At 49.3% G+C, this 21,796-nt stretch overlaps 1 protein-coding gene across 1 annotated transcript in view; it reads right to left on the reverse strand.

The window, feature by feature from the left end:
• The window catches only part of NID1 (nidogen 1), a 79,741-nt gene that overhangs the window by 21,710 nt on the left and 36,235 nt on the right, over positions 1–21,796 (reverse strand). Inside the window, exons 8-12 of the mRNA XM_072971021.1 lie at positions 19,809–20,054; positions 18,628–18,771; positions 13,064–13,189; positions 9,110–9,259; positions 7,997–8,119 (exon numbers count right to left, since the gene is read on the reverse strand). Coding sequence (XP_072827122.1) covers positions 7,997–8,119; positions 9,110–9,259; positions 13,064–13,189; positions 18,628–18,771; positions 19,809–20,054 — 789 coding nt within the window. The remainder of the gene's footprint in view (positions 1–7,996; positions 8,120–9,109; positions 9,260–13,063; positions 13,190–18,627; positions 18,772–19,808; positions 20,055–21,796) is intronic.

Consider the following 21,796-nt stretch of genomic DNA (forward strand, 5'->3'; position numbering starts at 1 on the left):
TCCTCCCAGGTAGAATGTGAAGCTGACAGGGGCTGGCAGATCTCACCCCCACGGGGAGAAGGCGCTGGGAATGCAGTCAGACCTAGGCAGGCGGAGACGGCTGAGTGGGGGAGGGGAAGCAGAGCCAGGGGATCTTACACGCAAGCGAAATATTTTTAAACATGTCACCAGAAGAACAGAAGAGGAAACTCTGCGCGGTTAGGAAAGCTATCCGAACCAAGCCTCTTTTGGGAAGTTCAGGGCAACAAACACTCTCATAAAAATGAGCAACAGAAGAGCATGGGGGTCAAGTCCAATACAAAGTTACTCTAAGGCTAAGATAGAAAAGGACAGCAAGAAGTGAAGTAACAACCCTACGGGCAATGAAAGCTTGCCCCAGAGACGTGCTAACAGAACAGATCAAGAGTGTAATTTTCCCTATTTCAACTTATGCGAAAAGAGAGGAAGAAAATGATCAAAACCAGGAAAGAACAAAAGGAATCTGAATTTGAAAATCTCAGGAATGAGGCAACAAAATTCAGGAAAGAAGTAGAAATTTTTTTAAAAGGATTATTTCAGAAATGAAGACTCAAATCGAGGGAACACAAAGTTAATAAATGCAACCAGTGATGCTTTAAGAGAAACACAGGGTGGAAGTGAGGAAAACTTCTAAAGACAAAAAGAAAGGAAATCAAACAGGAGAAACACTGGAGATGGGCAGAGAACATTCAATATGCAAAACGAGAGGCCCTGAAAAAACAAACCAAAGGAAGGAAAGAGAACACATACTGAAACCAGAATCCTAGGAAATTTCCCTGAAATCAAAAAAAAATTTGAAATAGCAAATTGAAAAAGCACATCACGTAACTAAGAACACCGACCCAGGGCAACCAGTACCACACCATGTTCCAGTAAAACTACCGCACGTTTGAAGCGAGCGATGGAAGAGAAAGAAAAAATCTTTTGTGCATCTGGGAAAAAAGGGCAAATTCTCTTCTGATTACCATTTACACTTTTGACAGCAGTGCTTTAAGTCAGAAGACTATTTGGGGCAGTGAAGGAAAGAAAATGAACCAAGGATATTGTTTCCATGAGCCCTTCCTGAGCAGTTTACTAGAGAACAAGGTCCTGACAGCCAAGCAACTAGAAAGCCATTGACATAAAGTCGGGTAACAAGCAATAGATGCATAGTTACTAGGTGAATTAAGATCAAATGAGGGTTGAAAGGCAGAGAACACTGAAGGTACTGCTCACAAGCAATGCAGACTTAACTAAAAAGACAGGAATGGATGTGGACAGCACATGCGAAAACTTTGACTTGTTCTCTGAAGTTGTATCAGAGGTATAGAGTATTAGCATCCTCAGGCTATGCGTGGAATGTGGAGGGAAGTAAACAGGGACATGGGGTCTATTCTAATTCTGCACCCTTGAGAACCAGGATTCTCAGTGTGGAAGAAAGGAGAGATGGGTATAATCTAGACGACTTCCAATGGGAAATGCCATTATGCATTCATGAATTCCTCGCTCTGTCTGAGCACGCCAAGTACCTATCTGTGGTCCTGCAATACCATTGCCCAGTAAAAGAAACCAGAGCATGATGGAGAAAAGGCGGGTTGTAGTTCGGAGGAAGTATACATGAATCTAAAACCCTTGCCTCACCAGGGAGCAAGCCTCACAGCTGACCCTCTGTAGCTGCAGGTTCCATGTACTCAGATTCCAACCACCAGGGAGCGAATATATTAGTAACAAAATTCCAGGAAGTTCTCAAAAGCAGAACTAGAGTTTGCCACACAATTTACATTGTATTTACAACTATTTACATAGCATTTACGTTTAATTTAAAACTATTTACAGAATATTTACATTGTATTAGGTATTGTAAGTAATTTAGAGATGACTTAAGGAATATGGGAGGGTGTGTGTGGGTGATATGCCACAGCTACACCATTTTATATAAGGAATTTCAGCATCCTCAGATTTGGGTATCTTTGGGGGCCCTGGAACCAGTTTGCCATGGATACTGAGGGATGACTGTACTAGAATCATGTCAAAAGGACCAGGGACCAACTTCAAGAGGTTCCCATGGACCAAAGATGGGACCCAGAGCCACAATGAGAATAATGGTTACTACCAGTTGATATCCATGAGTTTATATTGATATTAAAAACTAACAATGAATTACTAAACATCAGTGGCTGATAAAGAATCAGTTACCTTGTCGACTAGTGAAAAAAGGAAAGATCCGAGCATTTATCCTGCCTTTCCTTTATGAAATGCACCACTGGGAAACCAAAGGGCAGACAAGGAGAAGGTTTTTTTTAAGTATTCCGACTAATAAATGAAAAAAAGAAAGCTATGGTGATAGAACTAGACGATCACCATTTTGCACCCACTAGACGTTAACAGACCGAAGCGACGAGCATCAGCTCCAACTAACAACTGAGAAAGGAGTGAAGGAACTAGCTTCTCACCGTCTGCCCCTCCCTGGAAATCAACGCACCCAGGCCACAGTCACTCATGGCCGCGACCATCACAGGGAGCGAGACAAGCCGACTTTCCGTGCTTCTGATGGAACGTAAAACCATCACCTGCTGCGGTGCCAAAGGGGCTGACCTGAGCCTGATCGAGCCCCTGGCCCCAGCTGCCAGTCTGCGGACGATATGCAGGACGGACGAGCACGTGGAACAGCACCACGAGGGCACCGTCAGCAAACTCCAGACTGTGGGAGGAGCCACAGTTCAAAAGCCTTGAGTTCTTCAGTAAATAAACTTCAAGGGAAGGAAAGGGATGGAAGAGGGAACTACAGACAGCAAAGCAGGCAACTCCGAATGACAGTGTCTAGGGAAGCACACGTGTGATAAAACTGTAGAGAAATGCAGGGAAGTGGTTACTGTAAAAGTGAAGTTGGTGGTGGCTCTGGGGGAGGAGGGGGGGGGGAGGAGGCTCCGACTGGGACAGAGCCGCTGGGAGGGCTTCTGGGCTGCAGGTGAGGGTCTAGTCTTGACCCAGGTGGTACTTGCAAGGGAGTTTGTACCTCTGTTCTAGTTGACTTTCTGTAGCTATGTTTTATTTTACAATAAAAAGGTAGAAAACAGGAGAGAACAGGAGGAGAGGAAGCGGAGGCAACTCCAGGCAACCTTGCTGAGGAATTACAGTATAAAAGCGCGGAGCAGTGGGACGGCAGCGGGAGGGGGGTGTCCGGTCAAGGGAAGTCCTCATTTTTGTCTTTCAGATGACAAATATCGTGTCTGCGGGCTGACTGGAATTTTCCAGTAGAGACGGAAAGGATAACCACCCAGGATGAACACTTTCATCTCAGACAAACAATAATCTGGCACATTCAGTTGATGTTCATTGGAAATTTATGATTTGTAACTTTGTTGGTATTTAATTTGTAACTGTGTTTTGCTTTCATGATTATAAAAGAAGTTGATACCTAGATTTATTCATCATAAAAATAATCGAAGCCAACCCTGGAGGTCTTAAAAATGTTTTTCTTTCAAAGAAGGGTCTTACTCAATTTTGAGAAAAATTGCTTTAGGAAATTCTTTTACATAGAGGGTTCCAGAAACCCTTTCTGTAAACTAAGACATGATTCAGGCCTCCTGTTCCTTATTTACAAAATAAAGGGGATGAATTACAAAATTTCTAGAGCTCTTTCCAGCTCTCACTGGGAAATTCAAGTCTTCTAACAGCGGGTTTGTTTGAGACAAACTGTCACATGAACAGCAGACCCACAGCAAACAAAAAGTGCACACTGAACTGTCCAAGTTTCCCTTCTTTCACGCCATGTTAGACTAGATGTTTTCACCTTTCCTTGCAGCCCTACTTTCTGAACTCTTTCATTACCTTCTCTCTAAAGATGGGTGGTGGGGACCTGGAGGCAGGATGCAGTTAAGTGCGCCTGGTGCCAAGTGGGGAGAAGAGAAGTGGGGGAGCGAAAAGCTCAGTGCTAGAGTGCGTGCTTAGCATGCATGAGGTCCCGGGTTCAATCCCCAGTTCCTCCACTGAAAAACAAAAAAGAAAGAGGAGTGAACAGACATCCTGTGGCTTGGTATTCGTCCTGAAGGACCAGTCTTTACCTCTCTAGCCCAGGACTCTCCACACTCCTCTTTGAGCCTCTACTAGGCTCTCCTACATTCCAGACCTCTCCCCAGTTACATTTCCCCAGACGTGGCCAGGCAAGGTCCGTGGCTGTGGTAGCCAGTCTGCCGCCTCCTGGGACCCCACGCTTGTGTTGTTCCCTTTCACGCGGTAGCAGGGTTGGCCTGTGACTAAGAGCATGAGCAGATGTGACAGCATTGTCATTTCCAAGGTTAGGTGACAAAAGACTGTAGCTCCCATCTTGGGTTCTCCCCCTGTCCCCGCTTGCTCTGGAGGGAGCTGCCTGGTCTTGAAGACACTCAGACAGCCCGGTGGAAGGACCCACGCGATGAGCAGCTGAGGTCCTCCGTCCGACATCCGTGAGAAGCGGAGGCCTGCCAACCACCACGCTGGGTCCTTCAGCCCCAGCGGAGCCTCAGAGAAGACCACAGCCTGGCTAAGGTCTTGACCACAGCCTCTTGAGAGGCCCTGAACCCAGACCACCCAGCTAAGCCACTGAATCCCTGCCCCCCACACACTGTGAGGCAATATGTATTTATTGTTTTAAGCTGCTAACCTCGGGGATCATTTGTTACCCAACCATAGATAACTAACATGGCAACTTTCAAACGTCCTGACCACGACCCATAGAAATACATCCCACTCTGCACCTCAGGACACACTTACACACACACATGTTCAGCCACGCACGTGGACGAGCGTATAAACAAGCAGCATTTCACGAAACAACACTGACTCTCCCTGCGTACACTCTAGCTGCCCTGCTTTCTTGATTACCGTTTCCTACTCGACTCCACTCCATTTAAAGGCAAATGGTAACAGCGAGTCACTGAGCCGGTTTCACAACCCGTACATGCGTTTGGACAAAGGACTGCGGGGGACGAATCGTCACTGCTTCTGCTCTGCCCATCACTGGCTGACACTGCAGCAGCCATGACCCTAAATGACTCACCCTCCAAGCTAGTTTTTTTTTCCTTCAAAACTTGTCCCCTCTGAATAGAGCAGACACCACAAGATGCGGACCCCCTAATCCCTGCACTTCACTGTGTTTGGAAGTAGGACACCAGATGACACTACATTTTTTAAATTAACGTTTCATCAAGTATTTAGTCGTACAAAATTTAGAAAAATATGATGAAAGCCTGTGTTCATATTCCAGCTGAGAAAAAACATTAGAAATACAAATACAGCCCTTGCGCGGTCCAATTCCCTCTCTCCCTCCAGCAAAGTCACCTTTATCCTGAAGTTTCTGTTTCTCATTCCCATGAGTGTGCTCTATAGCTTCCCTACATCTGTTTATACGTATGTAGGTGTATGTTCATACAGAGTTACATTTTCTATACACGGGATCATACTGCATGCCTCCATTTATAACTGGTTTTTCCCCCCAATGTGTTGTTGAAAGGTATTCATTGTCACTGCTGTATACTATTTCATCCTATGAATGGTACCCAAGCTCATCGAGCCATTCCTCCTGCTGGCAGTCACTTTGATCGTTTTCTGCTACAAACAACACTCGGGGAATATTCTTGCATATTGCTAGTGTGCATTTGCTCCCGAGCATATACCTAGATGTTGAATTTCTTAAGAAAACAGGGTGAGATACCTCAAAGGCAAATCCTAGCAAGTAGCTCGTACTGGTTTTATCTTTGTCCCGTCTTCAGATCCGAGCCTACCGGTCTGGACTGGTTTCTGTTTAGTCAACAGAGCCTTGAAGAGGGGGCAAGGAGTTAGGTTGGAAAAGCAAAAACAAAAACAAAAACATCTGTTGCTTTTTGAACTGGAGATGTGGAGGAAGCCCGTGAGTCATTTTTAATAGTTGCTGGAAGGTCTTAACTCAAATGGCCATGAACTCTTGTCTACGTAAGCTGCCTGTCAGAATCCCTGGGCAGAGCTGAGGCTTTTAGCCACAATTTCAGGACCCAAAGGTTGGCCCTGCCTGGGCTCATGTAGGCTGGGGGCCAGTAAACTTCTGTCAAGAGCCAGCTAGTAAATATTTCAGGCTTTGCAGGCCTTACGGTCGCTGTCACAAATACTGACCTCTGCCTTTGTAGAAGGACAGCTATCCAGAAGCGAAAGAGCGTGACTGTGTTCCAGCAAAACTTTATTTACAAAAACAGGCAGGGGGCCAGGTGTGACCTGCAGGTCATAGTTGGCTGACCCCCTTCTTAAGCAGAAGAAAACAACTCAGACCAGCAATATGCAGTATTGTCTATCAAAATTTAAACTTAACCTGATTATTTTTCTCCTTTTTAGATGGTCAATTATACTAAAAACTGGTCACGCCCAGTCCTGCTCAGAGTGGGAATAGATAAATAATTTTAAACACTGCCCGTAGGAGTGGAAACTGGTTCATTTCCTCGATAACCGTCAAGAGCTGGGAGCCCCACCACAGGCCACAGACTCCACTGGATACTGGGGGCACGAAAATAAAATGCGTGAACACCCTATCTTCAAGGCACTCAAGGCTAGTAAAGGAGGCAGACACTGAAATAGTTATCTATTGCTTTAAAAAGTGATGAAATGGGAATTCCCACTTATGTCTTACTGAGACACGGATAGTGGCATAAATATATCTGGCCCACAGCAGCAGCAGCAGCAATTAAAAATAAGTAACAACACAGCTAGCTAACGCCAGTCGGAGGCGTCAAATACACTCTTAACCGCATGACAGAATGCCGTGTGGTTTAGAGGACTGCACCCAGGTTGGGGCCCATCGGACAAACCTGGGCTTGGGTCTAAGTTCTCGCACTTACTACCTGTGCGACCCCGACTGTGCCTTTCTCTCGTTCAGCTTTAGCATCCTCTGTGTAACCAGAAATGGTAACAGTACTTTAAAGGTGATGATGAACACTACGTGAAATACGTAGGTAGAGCACCTGCACACGAATGGCAGCCAATTATACGTATTCCGTTAACAGCATCTGCGGAGTGCCTCCTCAGTTCCAGGCTTGGTCCGGGTACTGACCTAGGGCTACTGTTATCCTTATGATCTAACGAGGCACCACTCGAGTCTCAGGGCAGTGGGCAACTCTACAAGCTGCACAGTCCAGGCCTAATAGGTAATATAGGCAATTCTGAGGAGTCGTCAGTCTGCGTCTTCCTGCAGCTGGTGGCCCCCCACCTCCCCCATCCCTACCCTAGCTCTATGCCCTGTGACTCTTAGGAATCTGTGATGGTTAATTTTATCTGTCAACTTGACTGGGCCACGGGATGCCTAGATATTTGCTCAAACAGTATTCTGGGTGTGTCTGTAAGGATGTTTCAGATGAGATTAACCTTTAACTCTGTAGACTGAGTAAAGCAGATTGCCCTCCCTTAGGTGGGGGTGGGCCTCATCCAATCAGTTGAAGGCCAGACTTGAACCAAATGGTTGACCCTTCCCTTTACAAGTAAGAAAGAGATCTCCCTTCCTGATGACCTGTGAATGGAACATGAGATTTCTCTTGCCTTTGGACTCAAACAGAAACACTGGCTATTCCTGGATTTCTAGCTGGTTGACTGTGGATCTTGGGACTTGCCAGTCTCTATAATTGTGTAAATCAATTCCTTCTAATACATTTCTCTCTCAATATATACACACACAACATGTGTGCACACACACATGTCCATTAGTTCTGTTTCCCTAGAGAACCACAAAGCAGATCAGTTCTTATCCTGCACTGCGTGCTCAAGTCACAAGCATAACCAGGCTCCAGGCTGCCAGTACAGTTATGGTGCATGTGTGGTACCCCCGGGAGTTGTGCAGTGTACAACCCACACTGCTCTACACTGCAGCTGGGCTCTCATCTCCCACCTCAACTCTCCACAGAGCCTCCCACTTTCCTACCTCATTTCCTCAACCCAGGCCATGTGCTCAGTCCTCATGGATATGACAACGACCCACCAACTCCAAATGTCCCTGACACCTTACCTCCAGGAGTGCAGCGGAAGCCATCTCCCTGATAACCCGGTTTGCACTGGCACGTGAAGGAGCCTGGAGTGTTGTAGCAGAAGGCATCTGGGTGACATCGGCTTGGCTGGCATTCGTCCACATCTGCAAAACAGGGACAGTGAGATTTCTTCTGAGATTCATAGTTTACACAATAATTTAAGCCACTTGCTCAGCTTCGGGGGACCCAGTTTCTGATCTGGGAACAGTGATTTGGAACTCACAAAACATTCCTTATCAAAACACTAACTCCTCTGCTTCTAGCTAGTGTATTTACATATATGTTTTGTTTTGAGGATAATGCTTTCATGAAAATCAAGCATGCAAAAGGAAAGTTGAGAGGGTTTTTTTTCATCATAAAATGATCCTTCTCATCATATACGAGAACTTCAAAATGTCTGCGAGCTTGGAGACAGGTCACTAATAGCTCAACGGAGAAATCTCAGAGACAAGAGAAAGTTCACATGTTCAGTAACAAAGGCAAACGTCTCAGAAAGTACAATCTCTTAGGAAAGCTTGGACTTTCCAGAAATACTCTACGGTATAACGTTGAGTAAGTTTGCAAACCAAGGGACCGGAGAACTGTGTTCCAAGTGATCTCACTTAAATTTATCTTTAAGAGCCCATTGGCTGCCAAGGATGGACAGACCTCAGGTCTGAGAGAATTCTGTGGGGTCATTCACTCCCTGCCTCTGAGTCAGTTATCCAATCAGGGACTTCACTTTTTTCTAGAGCACAGGGTTAGAGCAGGCCAGGTGAATGACTGTATATATCTTATTATATAAAAGGCTGGACTTTCAGTTTGTCTTTCATGAAAAGACAAGCCATCTCCCCAGTCCCCGGTAGGCAGCAGGTGTCTGATGTAGAGTCTGAATAAACAAGTCACGCAGAACAACATGGCACGGGGAGGACCCGTGTCTTCCCCGGCGAGGACAGCCCCCAAAAGGAAAACGTAGAGTTCAAACTACTAGAGATACAAAATGTAGCCCAGTGACCCAACAGAGCTGAGGGAATGATCAGTGATGAGCATTTCACAGGTACCACCGAGGAGAGGTTTCCAGGTTACACAGGGAGAGAGTCGGAGCCACCACGCACCTTGGCAGGCTCGGCCGTCCCCGGAGAAGCCGGGCAGGCAGGAGCAGGTGTAGGAGGAGCCCCCCAGGTAGATGCACTGGGCCCGCTGGGGGATGTCGCAGTCGTGGAGGTTAGACGCGCAGTAGTTGATGGGGCGCTGGTCCGCGATGGCTTCAGACAAAAGGGTGACACACGATGTTTAAAGAATGCCCTGAGCGGTACCACGGCCCTTCCAAGCTCCCTCCACTTTAACCCACTGAGTTTAGTTCACTGAGGTGGACCTGCCTGGACCCCAGACCTCCAGGCTTCTTGCCAGGCTCACCCCTGCTCCCCAGGGGCTGGGACCGCTGGCTCCCCTCCTGTCTCCTCCCACCCGATCCCGCCTCTGACTGGTCTCCGCGGACTGACACCGCAATGGGACGTTCAGCCTGGCCTTCAACCTCCGCTTCAGCCCGGGGCTCTGTCCACTCTCCACACCGGGCCCCTGGCACCGAACCTCCCCTTCATCCGGACATGGAGGTGGACCTGCCTCCCGCGGCAACTGTGACGGAGCATTGGGGGCTGAGAATCTGAGACTCCCGCACGGTGTCCTTGACCCCGGGCCACCGGGCAGGTGGAACACTCGCTACGAATGCCAAAGTCAAAGCCACCCACTTCCCCCAAGGGGGTAGAAGCGCACGTTCTCAGGGAGGGGAGGAGACAGGGCGGTAGGATGGCCGGGGGCCCCTGGGGTGGGCAGCTCTGGGCTTCTGCCAGGTACAGATGAGGCGACCACGTGGCTTTGGTCAATCACATAACTGCTTGGAGCCTCCCGATCTTCCCCCGAAAAGGAGGAACCACTCCCAGCATCCCAAGCACAGGGAGGCCCAGAAGACGGTACTGTGAGTTTTCAAAGGGCCCTGATGCCAGAACTCACACAGTGAGGGCTCAGGAGCAGGTGTGTGACACACAGGTGAGACAATCACACCCGTCGAAGGCTGAGGTCTAGGGGGCGATTTCCAACGACTGGTCCAAGTCCTTTAGTTTGTCAGACACCATCTAGCTTCTGGGTTTTTAGCTCCAAGACCCAGGACAGGGCCCCGGTCCTGGCAACGTCAGAACAGAACCCCTCCCTCCCTCCAGGGAGCCCCTCTGCATTTGGGTTATCCCAGATACGGGAGGACTCCTCGTCCTTCTCCTCCCAAGGTTAAGTCCAGCTTGTCCTGCCTCAGGTGCTTTGGGAGCGAGAGCTCCAAGCACTGCTCCAAGCACTGCCGTAAAGAAGAGGACGCTCTTCGAAGGTCTGTGCCCAGGAGACGTTAGCCAAGGACCGGATTGGTGGACGGAGGCCCAGCCTGCGCCCTCAGCAACCTGGACGCCTGAAGCCGGGAATGCTGGCTCACTCCCGTGGGCCAAGCCTTGGGGGCCAGAGTGTTGCCGGATTTTAAGCTGCTACAAGCGATCCAAATTTCTGTCCAGACACAATAACGCAGATTACACTGAACCCATCTACGGACACCCTCTGTGCTCTCTCTTCCCTCCCCTCCCATCATTTCTAATGGCCTTTTCTCCGGGGTCCCCCTACCCCACTCCTCCAGCTCGCAAAGTGTGAAAGGGACGTTCTCGGAGGATTGGGACCCAAAAAAGACAGGAAAAATAGACTCAGACAGAACAGCCAGGAAAGGAGTCTCACTCCTCTGACATCAAACACTGATGTCATTCTTCGCACGTAAGCGATCATTTTACAAGTCGGGTTTGCTCCAGCGTCACTCCGCCCTCCCCCCTCACCATGGTTAACAGGAGAGGATCTTATAACAGGATGGGTGGGTCCCGATGTCCCCTGCCCAGTCATCACCTTCACATACATGTTTCCATAATCCTCAAATCCTTGCTAAAAAAAGGCAGTTTATAATTTAACTTTTTACAGCATGTTTTCCTTTAGGTAAGACACACAGAGGTTTTAGACGGTCTTATGGATTATGTTCATTCAAAGGGGAGTCATTTTAAAACCAGATGGTCCCTGGCCCATCACGGCAAGCGAGAAGCTGTCCCAGACACGTGCAGGAGAACTTTTCACTAATTCACACAATAGGGGCCCCCGGCACGCCCAGCCATTCTTCCCCCAAAGGCTCCTAACCCCGCAGGGTGGCCGTTCGTCTCCCCACAACTGTCACCCCGCCGTTAACTCGGGCGTGCGGGGGGAGGAGGGGTAAATTCTGGAAAGGAGGGAACATCGGGCTTAAAACGGGAATTAAAAAGTCATCACTGTTACAGGTACATGGTAAGCTGGGGTTTCACTTTCTGATTCCTTCATTTCTTCTTTATTTTTTTTAGAATTCAAAAAAAACTTCTTGAGGGGCAAGGTAATTAGGCTTTTATTTACTTACTCCCTGGTAACCACAGGTTTTAAAAAATTTTTTTGATTTATTTATTTTTAGGGTTTTGTTTGGGGGGGACTCGCTTATTTATTTAATGGAGGTACTGGGGATTGAACCCCAGACCTCATGCAGGCTAAACACATGCTCTACCCCTGAGCCACACCCTCCCCTGCCCCACAGTTTGTTTGCTGCGTCTGTGGTTTTCACACTTGTTTCTGAGCCATGGGAGCCACTATTCAAACAGAATAAACCTGTACTCAGAGCGGGACACATAGAAGAACGGCAGAGTCCACGCCCGGCTTCCCCGTGCCCCCACCGGCGGCCCCCGAGTCAGCTCCGAGGTCTCGACGGGACGCACTGAGCCCGTGCTACAGTCTGATCACCTCATTTTACAGGTGAGGAACCGAGGCCCGGAGGGGTGAAGCGTCTCCCTCAAAACCAGACGCCCGGGAGTGGACATCTGCACCCCACCTGACTTGCACCAGCCATCCGACCCCTCCAGTGAGCGTGGACACCAGGAATGGCTGGAGGCAGAAACACAGAAGACCAGGCCCCACACACGTCTGTCCCAGGACTGTCCACTTCCCCACCCACCAGGGAGAGGGCCCACCACCCCAGTTTGAGCCAAAATGTAAATGGTGCTGCCATGAAAAATAGACCTTCGAATCTCCTTCATCTCCAAAAGCTGAGAAGGAAGTCAGGGCGGATTCACAATTATTGGTCTCAGTTCAAAAAAATCAAAAAAATAAAAAATAAGGAACTTTAGCAGAGCTGAAATCACAGCTCTGTGCAAAGGGGACTGGCGTCTCTAACTTCACAGATGTTTGGGTCGGACTCAAAATATGAGAACGGCCTGTTCCCTCCCGCCCCGAGGACACCACCTCACCCTGGGACCCGGCGGCCTCATCTGAGTTCCAAGACAGAGCGGACAGAAAGCATGCTTAGGGCTGATAAACAGCAAGGAGGGGCCGGGGGACTGTGCACTGAGGCAGCAAGAGAGGAATCTGTTTTAAATTGGGAAGAGATGTTGAGTTCAGATGGCCCCTTCAGCGAGCTGCCCTCCAGACTGGAAATCTCCACAAGTCTCTGATCTTCAAATTCTTGGACACCACAGGTCAAAGGGCAGCAGGCGGAAAAAGTGGGATGATTTCAACAATCATCACCAGCCTAACGCGTCATTAGCCTAATTCGTGGCCTTAACTTAGGCACTTTGATGAGCCCGGATGCTCTGGCAGTAAGGCCACAAGCCCCTAGAAGGCATCCCCTCCACCCAAGGGGTGGCCCTTGGCCACTACATTCCAGGAGAAACAAGTCTAAGTGTTTTAATAGCTGTTAAAAGAATCACGAGAAGTAAAAGTTGTGTAAGATGAGGGGCAGCAGTAAGGCCAAAGTTGGCAACAGGCGAGGGCGGGGCGTGACACGTGCAGACAGTCACATTGCTTGTTCCCTGTACGTGGGACCCTCCAGTCTGATTCAGCTTTGTGAACTGCCCCCCCCCAGCGACAGAACCGGGAAGCTTCCACCTCAGCTCGGAGGACCCCCGGGGGCCACACCCCCCACCCAGCCGCCGACCTGCAGCACGTGAATGATCACTTGGAAAGTCACCGACAGCACTCACCCACACACGCTCCCTCCTCTGAAAACCGGAAGCCCTCCGCGCACTCGCAGCGGAAGGTCCCTGGGTGGTTGTTGCAGATCGCGTGGCTCCCACACACCGATGGCTGTTCCGAACACTCATCGATATCTACGGCAGATTACGTACAAGAGGCAAAGAAAAACACCTCTTCAAACATCACAAAACGCAATAAAATGTAAAGTATTTTGGCCTGCAGATGAATCCATTTTCAAACACATTTTTTTTTTATATTCTAAAAGCAGCGTTAAATAAGGGTTTTTTTGTGCATAACTTAATTCTTTTCCCATTCTAAAAATGTTTCTCTTTTCTTTTTTCTAATGGAGGGACTGGGGATTGAACCCAGGACCTTGTGCTTGCTAAGCATGTGCTCTACCACTGAGCTGTACCCACTTACCCCCCTTTTTTCCCATTTAAAGAAAATTGAAGTCTAGTTGATTTACAATGTTGTGCTAGTTTCTGGTGTGCAGCAGAGTGACTCAAGTTATACACATACATACACACATACATATTCTTTCTCATGCGCTTTTTCATTACAGGTTACTACAAGCTCTGTGCCTAACTTGAGAGACTGATTCCAAGACCCCCCTCCTCTGTAAAACTGTGCTTCCCCCACCTCTCCTGGAGGCAGTCGCCGAGCCTGGGGCCCACTGACAGCAGATGGGCAAATGGAAAGACATGCAGACAAGTATTCAGACTCTGAATCAGGTTCCTAAACCACAGAGCATCGCTAGATATGCTACTGTTCAAAAACGTTCCCTTCCTCCAGTGACAGTTACAAAAAAAGTTGGACAGTGTAAAGTCAACTTGTGACTTTCCAAATTGTTATCCAGAGCTCAACGCACTGAAAGGAAAACCCAAAGCCCGTAGGATGGGGAGCGATGCCCTCCCACATGACCACACTGTAGCCATCGTGTGACTGCAACAAAGAGACGGGTGCCTGCAGCTGGACGGAGCTGGGCCCACATCCGCCTCCTTTGGTCAGCAGCCTGGGTGTGGTCTCAGGTAAGCTGCCTGACTACCCAGCCTCAGCTTCCCTGTTGGTAGGCAAGCATGCCAGAACTTGTCTTGGGGTTTCTTCTGAGGGCTGCGGAAGATGGAGGTAAACCAGAGGCACACCCAGCAAGCTCAAGAAGTGTAACTATCATCATCATTCTTAGGGGCTCATCCGAATCCACCAGCCACAGGGGTGGACCTGGCTGAGTCTAGGAACATGGCCCTCAGATGGCCACTGGCACTGGACACCAGTCTGCGGCTGCCATTCCAGTAAGGCTGGTTGGGCCAGATGAGAGACAGAGCTACCTTGTCACTACCTTGGTCCACTGATGGATTGAAATAAATACAGTCACACATGGTCCTGGTGCGTCCACCTCATTCTCCGAGTGTATATACACAGTCACTTCTGGCCTTTCTAGAACTCTCGGAGATGCGTGTGAGGAAGATTTCGTGATGGCTGAGACCGCACAACCCCCTCCCCCTCTCCACTCCCCTTCCTCGATGCCGTATCCACCTCCAATGGCCAGTCTTAGCCGGTCCCTTCATGGCTGAGACCAAAGGCCGGGCTGGCTTACTGGGCAACTTTGCACAAGACAAGCACTCGTAGAACGTCAGCCCCGCAGCTTCACCGATGCTCAGACAAAAACCCAAACCCGACAGCATTCAGCTTCCTGAAACACCCCCGCCTGGTATGTTTCTGTGACATGTTTAAGACCCCAGAGCTCAGACAGGAGGGCGGCTCCAGGCACAGCTGGAAGGTCACGGCACAAAGCGCCTCCCAAGGCGGCCTCTAAATGAGCCGGAGCTGGGACTTGGGTGGAGGGAGATTCAGCAAGTGTTTGCAGCTCCATCCACCAGCTGCTGCTGCAACGACGTGGGAGAGAAAGACCATGCCGGCCTCCCTGTCCCAGCACCGCGGCCCTCCCAGGACACTCCGGGCATGGATGTCTGGACGCACTGTGCAGGCTGCAGGCTCCACGGCTTAGCCTCCACTGCCAAGGCCCAACAGCACAGAGCAAAAGCACAGGGGAGGGTCTCCAAGCGTCACTAACCCCCGGAAGGTCTGAGGAGAGGGAACCTGTGTGTTTCAAGGAAGCTCCTTAGGTGATTGGAGGATGCTGTGCCGCCCACCCTACCTGGGGAGCCGTGCAAATAGGATCTGGGGGCCTGTGGGATGAGGGTGGGGGTGGGCCCCCGGGACCACCCCTCCCTCCACGCAGGTCTACACAGATTATCCAAGCGGAGCCACACCTTTTCGTTAGAGCAAAACCCTAGCAACTTCCCCGCTAACATCTCCCAATCCTTACAGTTTGGAAATTCTTCCTAATGCCCAGTTGAAACCCTCCCTTCTGTAAACTGAGGCTGGGACTCTAATCCGGTCTTCAGTAGAAACAGTGAATTAGTGGTAACTGTTCCTCGTAAAATATCACAATGTCTGCTTGGAGACCACTGGTCTCATTATTCAATATCCAGTTGCCCTCTTCTCTGGGGAGAGATTTCCTTCCACAAATAAATCACTCTCTCACCCAACAGGAAAGCCGTGGGTTTTTCTTGCAATGACCGCTCCCTTTTTGAGCTGTTTTTCAGCGCAGCTACTTTTCACGTACCTTCCACAACTCTTTCCTGTAATTTCTCCTTTTCATAAACTACAGGCTCTTGCAGGAGAAGAGTCTCACGACTGATTCGTTAAGTGTCTTGTGTGTTCTCAAAATGACTCGATGAGAGATGGCCCAAAATCATCTTTTGCTCCCAGCTGAGAAGTATACGGGAGCCACTCTGCCAGACACCAGAGTTCTGTGATTCAGCCGGAGATCTTCCCCAAATTACCTTGGCGGGTCACGCTGCAGGGTCTAACCGACACCAGCCTTGTTTCGGGTGTCGCCTGTCCTTCTATCGACGCGACACACACTGCATTACAAAGGCTCACCCTCAATCTCTTCTGAGGCACTTTCCTGGTCAAAATAACATGTGAAGTGATCTGCTTAATGCAATTTCCTATCAACAGCCTCGTGTCTCAATGCATTAGCGCTCCGAGGGTGATTCTCGTGACCCAGAACAAAAAGCAGCCGGACCGGGAACAGACTCACATTCCAGGGTGCAAATCTGCCGGAACGAGGACGAATGCTGGGACAGAAGCAAGTGCACACCAACACCTGTCTTCCTGGGCGGGGACACCGGAGCGTTTTCCACGACAGCAACGATGACACGCACGGAGCTCGGCTGGCTGCGCCTTGGGAAGTGAAGCAAGCGCTCCCACTGCCAGCTCAGGCTCCGGCAGTGGGACCAGCCCGAGAGGTTCGGTTTCTGCGGGCTGGGGAAGTGCCACGTCTGACTGATGTCCAGTTGGCTTACGAAGCTGAAACGAGGCTCCAGAAAGACTGAGCCAGTGGATGCTTCCGCTGGAGAAGCGTGGGAGCCCCAGCCCCGTGCGGTGTCCGGCACCATCTCCGCGGCCCAGGAGGGCTCTGCTCACACGCACGCAGTATGCATGCAGCCACTCGAGACTGACGGGCTCTTTGGGGAAATACTAGGGACGTCTGATGATCAGAGGTGAGTAGGAACTGGTCCCCTGCCTGGTGGTATGTTCCAAGGAGGGTGAGTCTCAGACCGAATTCCAGCACGTGTGCAAAGTTAGCAGCAGGCTGGCTGAACAACTGCACAACGGGTTCCTGCAAGGCCAGCCCCTGCTCTGCATTATTCTGGATGTTCCAATGAGCACCTTACGTCCAGTCTCACCCTGACGCGAATGCAGGAGGATCTGCTCTGCTTCGCGTTAACTCAGCACACTCAATCCGTCATTAAGTGCAGGCACTGGATTCCAGACCCAAGGCATCGCTCCCAAATTCCAAGGTTGCTGGGCTCACCAGATCCTCACGCCCCCGTCACTCAAGGGGGCTGCTCATGGTTCCCGCCGAACATAACGTGTGCACACCACCCATTTCACTAGAGAAGCTTCTAGAATTCCTTACACCCGTTGGCGAGCCCTCTGTTGTGGGTTTTGGTAGCACTCAGTGAAGCATCTGACATTCTTACAGCAGGTGCCTCTGCTATGTGGATTCTTCCTTGAGTCAGGAGTCAATTAACTGCCCTTCGGCAGTGGATTAAAATTGAGTAACAAACAGAATCACTTTGCTGTGCACCAGAAAATGACATTGTAAATCAACAAAACTTCAATAAAAATTTTGTTTAAAAACTTGGTAAAAAACATAAGTATCAAGTTGTTTATGTGAAAGTATTTAGAATCAAATTCCAAGTAATAAATTAAGTGCAATGAAGACATGTAATCCATGCCCTTGAGTCAGAGACTGAAGTGAGACTCAAGTTACAACGTTCCAATGTCCCAGGCTCCGTTTTCTCATCTATAAAGACAAGAATGAACCTCCCACCCATTAGGTCGGCTGCTATCAAAACACAAAACAAGCGCTGGCAAGGATGTGGAGGAGCTGCAGCCCTTGTGCACTGGTGGTGGGAACATAAAATGCTGCAGCTGCTGTGCAAAACAGTTCCTCAAAAAAAAAAAAAATCAAACACAGACTTGTGTGATCCAGCAATCCCACTTCTGGGCATATCCCAAAAGAGTTGAAAGTGGAGTCTCAAACCGATATTCATACCCCCACGTTCATAGCAGCATTATTCACAACAGTGAAAGAACTGAAGCACCCCCAGTGTCCACTGATAAATGAATGGATTACAAAATGTCACACGTGTACACCATGGAATATTCCTCAAATATTAAAGCCTTAAAAACGAAGGAAATCCTGATACATGCTACAACATGGGTGAACCTTGGGGACATTATGCTAAGGGAAAGAAGCCGTCACAAAAGGACAGATGCTGCATGATTCCATCTATATGAGGTCTCTCGTGTCATCAAGTTCATAGGAAGTAGAACGGTGGTTGCCAGGCGCTGAGGGCATGGGACGGCGTTATTTAATGGGAACCAAATTTCACTTCTGCAGATGAAAAAGGGTTCTGAAGATGGGTGGCGGTGATGGTCGCACAACGATGTGAATGTATTTAATGTTGCCAAACTGTACCCGTAAAAATGGTGAGAGTGATCAATTTTATATTGTGTGTACATTAAATTACAATTAAATTATTTATTTGTAAATACATATCAAATAATTTTTAAAAGACAGAAACGAAAGAATCTATCTCATTAGGGTTGTTGGATTAAATGAGATGGTGTCTGGGAAGCACTGAACACAAACAACGCCTGGGGATTTTACAGTCAAGAGTTTTTCACTCATTGTGTTTCTCACTCATCGTGGACTTTCTCTTCTCTTTAAACCTTTGCATTCTCAAGGTGGAGTGGAGTGTGGCCTTATAAATTCTACTCTGCTGCCTAGAGTCCGGGCATTTGACAATCTGCAGGAAGAGGCAGTGTCCCTAACATCACGGGGGGAACAGCAAGTGTGGGGCTGAAACAACTCCGGCGTGGTGAACCTGTCAGTGCTTAACTCGCCCGTGGTTCCTCGCCTCACCCAGCTCTCTGGTTTCCCGAATCTGTCCCCGAACCACCCCCACCCCCAAATCGGAATTGACGGCTGTACCGTAGCAGATGCGTCCGTCTCCCCGGAAGCCAATGGAACACTCGCAGGTGAACTGTGTCCCGGGGCCGGGGCGACAGGCTGCGTTGGTGTCACACCCGTGTGTGCCGATGTAGCAAGGATTCTGAAGGGCATCAGGGGAGCCATCTGTGAAGCAGAGACATCGAAGCCGAATGAGTACTCAGCAACTGACCGGTCTCCCCCTCCCACAGAAAGTAGGGCAGGACTGATGACCAGGAGCGCAGCAGAGGGTCCTGGAATGGGAAACCTGCCGACTCCTGCGTCACCCGGGGCAGGATCAGCAAAATTCAGACTCATGCCTGTGTTTGTAAGTAAAGTTTTATTGGAAAGCAGCCACACCCACTCACATGCACACAGTCTATGGCTACGTTTGTGCTGCCGTCACAGAAGTGAGCTCCCGTGGCAGAGACTGTGTGGCTGGCCACGTCTGAAAATACTTACTATCTGGCTTTTTAAGAAAAAAATACGCCCATCCCTGATGCCTGGAGCTACAGCTGTCAAGGGAGGGGTAGGGACACCTGCCCCCACTTCTGCTTTCGGGAGCTACGGACAAATCTGATCAGCTGGAGAAGTGACCTGGGCAGAGGGAGAACCAAAAAGAACTGAGAGAGAAAGACCTTAATGCCCACGCCCAAATACACAGAACAGGGGGCTTAAAGATGCGGACAGTGTGGAATCTGACTCCGAGATGTCCCACGAGGTCCCCAGTGCCAGCTCCTTCCATGCAGCCCCCAGACCAGACCTCAGCTCCCGCAATGTGCCATCCCCAGCAGAGAGCTTGCTGTAGGCTCCGAACCTGAGTTTTACCAGATTTTATTGGGGTTTCCCAGGCCCTGAGCACACATTTCTCTCACAGTTAGTGTCCGTGTTTTAAATGCCCGGCCACAGGCAGCTGCAGCCCTTGAATGGGCTGCTCTGCAAGGTAAGCCAACAGGTTAGCATTCTCCTCAACCCCAGAGAGGGCAGTGAAGGTGCCTTAGGTTAGCAGATCAGAGATGGGTAGGTAAGAATCGCAGATGACGAGACATTTAGCAAGATGGGAGCTATTTTAGTACAGTTTTCCTCTTCTTACTGAGAGTTAGAGACGAGAAACAACATGTCACAAAGCACAGAGAGAGACGTGCGGCAGGCTCAGGACTCCCCGCCCAGCGGCCGTCTCTCACCCCGCACAGGACCGATGGAGTTGCTCAGAGCGTAGCGCAGGATCTGCTCCTCCTGGTTGTACAGGACGAACACGCTGTCCACCGAGAGCTGCTGGGTGCTGGGCAGGGCCGGCCGGGAGTCGTCATGGACGCACTCCTGGAAGGTGATGGTCTGGCGCCACTGGTAGGTGTGGACGTGCGAAGGGGCGGCGCCGTCCCGCTCGGGCTCCGTCACCGTGTACTCCCGGGTGGAGGAGGAGGTGATCACTGGGAGCGGGAGGGGAGGAGGGAGACGAGGCGGGGAGACAAAGGAGAGGTCCTGAGGATGCAGAAGTCTTCCTCACAGGCTTTAAAACCACCAGCAGTCCTCTCTGCCCATAACGCTAGCAGATGAGAGTTTGGGCGGAACAGGATAAATAAGACCGTTTATCTCAGTTTGGGGGTCATCCTGTTACCCAGAGTTCCCATGCTACCGTGGGAGCCATTTACTGCTTTTTGTCATCAAGTGCTTCTCTGGAAGTGTCTAAGTCACGCAGAACCAACCCAGAGATTCAGACCTGGTGGGAAGAGCACAGGATTGGAGGGAGACACACCTGAACTCACACCTCGCACCTTCACTCACGAGTGTGTGATCACAGGCCAGTTACTAACTTCTTCGCCCTGCTTCTTTTACAACAGGGGAGGGGTGTGAGGATGAGATCATGTGTGTAAAAGTTCTGGGCTCCATATAACCTTACTGAGACAAACTACCCTTTATAAAGCCCCCACCACGTGACTAGCAGAGAGCTAACTGCTTTAGCTGGGTTCTCTCACTTCGGATTCAGTAAACGGTGGCTGCGACAAAGACCCTAGATCAAGCGGTTCTCTGAGATACAGAAAATGAGACGTTAATGGGTCTCTATAAATTACTAAGGAGTTGGAGCAAGTCTCAATAGAGAAGCGAAGCAGTCTTCCCCATTCAGAAGACAGCCCGCTTTTCACCCATTCAGTGAAAATCTCAACTTCCTATTCAAAGGAAAAAAAATCTATATGTCAGAGTGCTCTGTTGTAGTTGGCGATAAAAGCCAGAGGAGAAATGAAAGACTAGCGTCAGCTGCCTCCGCCCCGCTCTCCCGTGCGGGGCGGCCACAAGCGCCCTCTGGGTGCAGCCCGGCTGCAGACCACGGCCCTGCGCTCACCCCACCTCCTCCGCAGCCACCTCCTCCCCTAGGAGAGCCGAGCAAGCCCAGAGGCACGGCAGCTGGGGCGACCTTCCTGGATGGAGATTTAATATGAGCCTCTCAAGAGTTTCTAGTGTTTGACTCAACATTTCTATTTCTAGGAACTTGGTCAGGAAAGAATCAGCAATTTGGTTAAGATTTATGATGAAGATGATCATTTCATCTCCTTTTGAGAAGGAAAAAATTGGAAATAACCTAAGGTTTAGACAAAAGAGTGGTTTAAATTAATAGCCATGCAAGAGAATCATATGGACTCATTACAAAATGTTTCCAAAGCCTATTTAACTATAAAGTATTAATGCTTTGACGCTAACTGGAAAAGCAAAGATGTGATAATGTGGTATGACTGCAATTTTATTTAAATAAAAACTATATACCTGACTGCAGAGTATACAGCAGTACTGAATCAATGTTAAATTTCCTGATTTTAATGACTGTGCTGGGGCCACGTAAGACAATGTTCTTGTTCTTAGGAAAAACACATGAAATATCTAGGGGATGAAGGATCATGGTGCCTACAACTTACTCTCAAAAAAAAATATGCAAGGAAAAGACTGAAAGGAAATACATTTAATTCAACAATAATTGTGTCCTGGTTTTATTTCTGTAAGTTATGCTTATTTTTGTCTGTACTAAGTCCTCTCCAATGAGTGTGCTCAATGCCTACAATCAGAGAAAGGTGATGGTAATGCCCCTGGCACTTCCCTCTCCAAAGGCCAGAAGACTGCGGAGCACGTGCACCCAGGGGAGGGAGCGCGTGCACGGCGCTGGCCGTGAACAGGGGTGCAG

This window comes from Vicugna pacos, chromosome 11 (genome assembly GCF_048564905.1).
Source record: "Vicugna pacos chromosome 11, VicPac4, whole genome shotgun sequence".
Lineage (NCBI taxonomy): Eukaryota > Metazoa > Chordata > Mammalia > Artiodactyla > Camelidae > Vicugna > Vicugna pacos.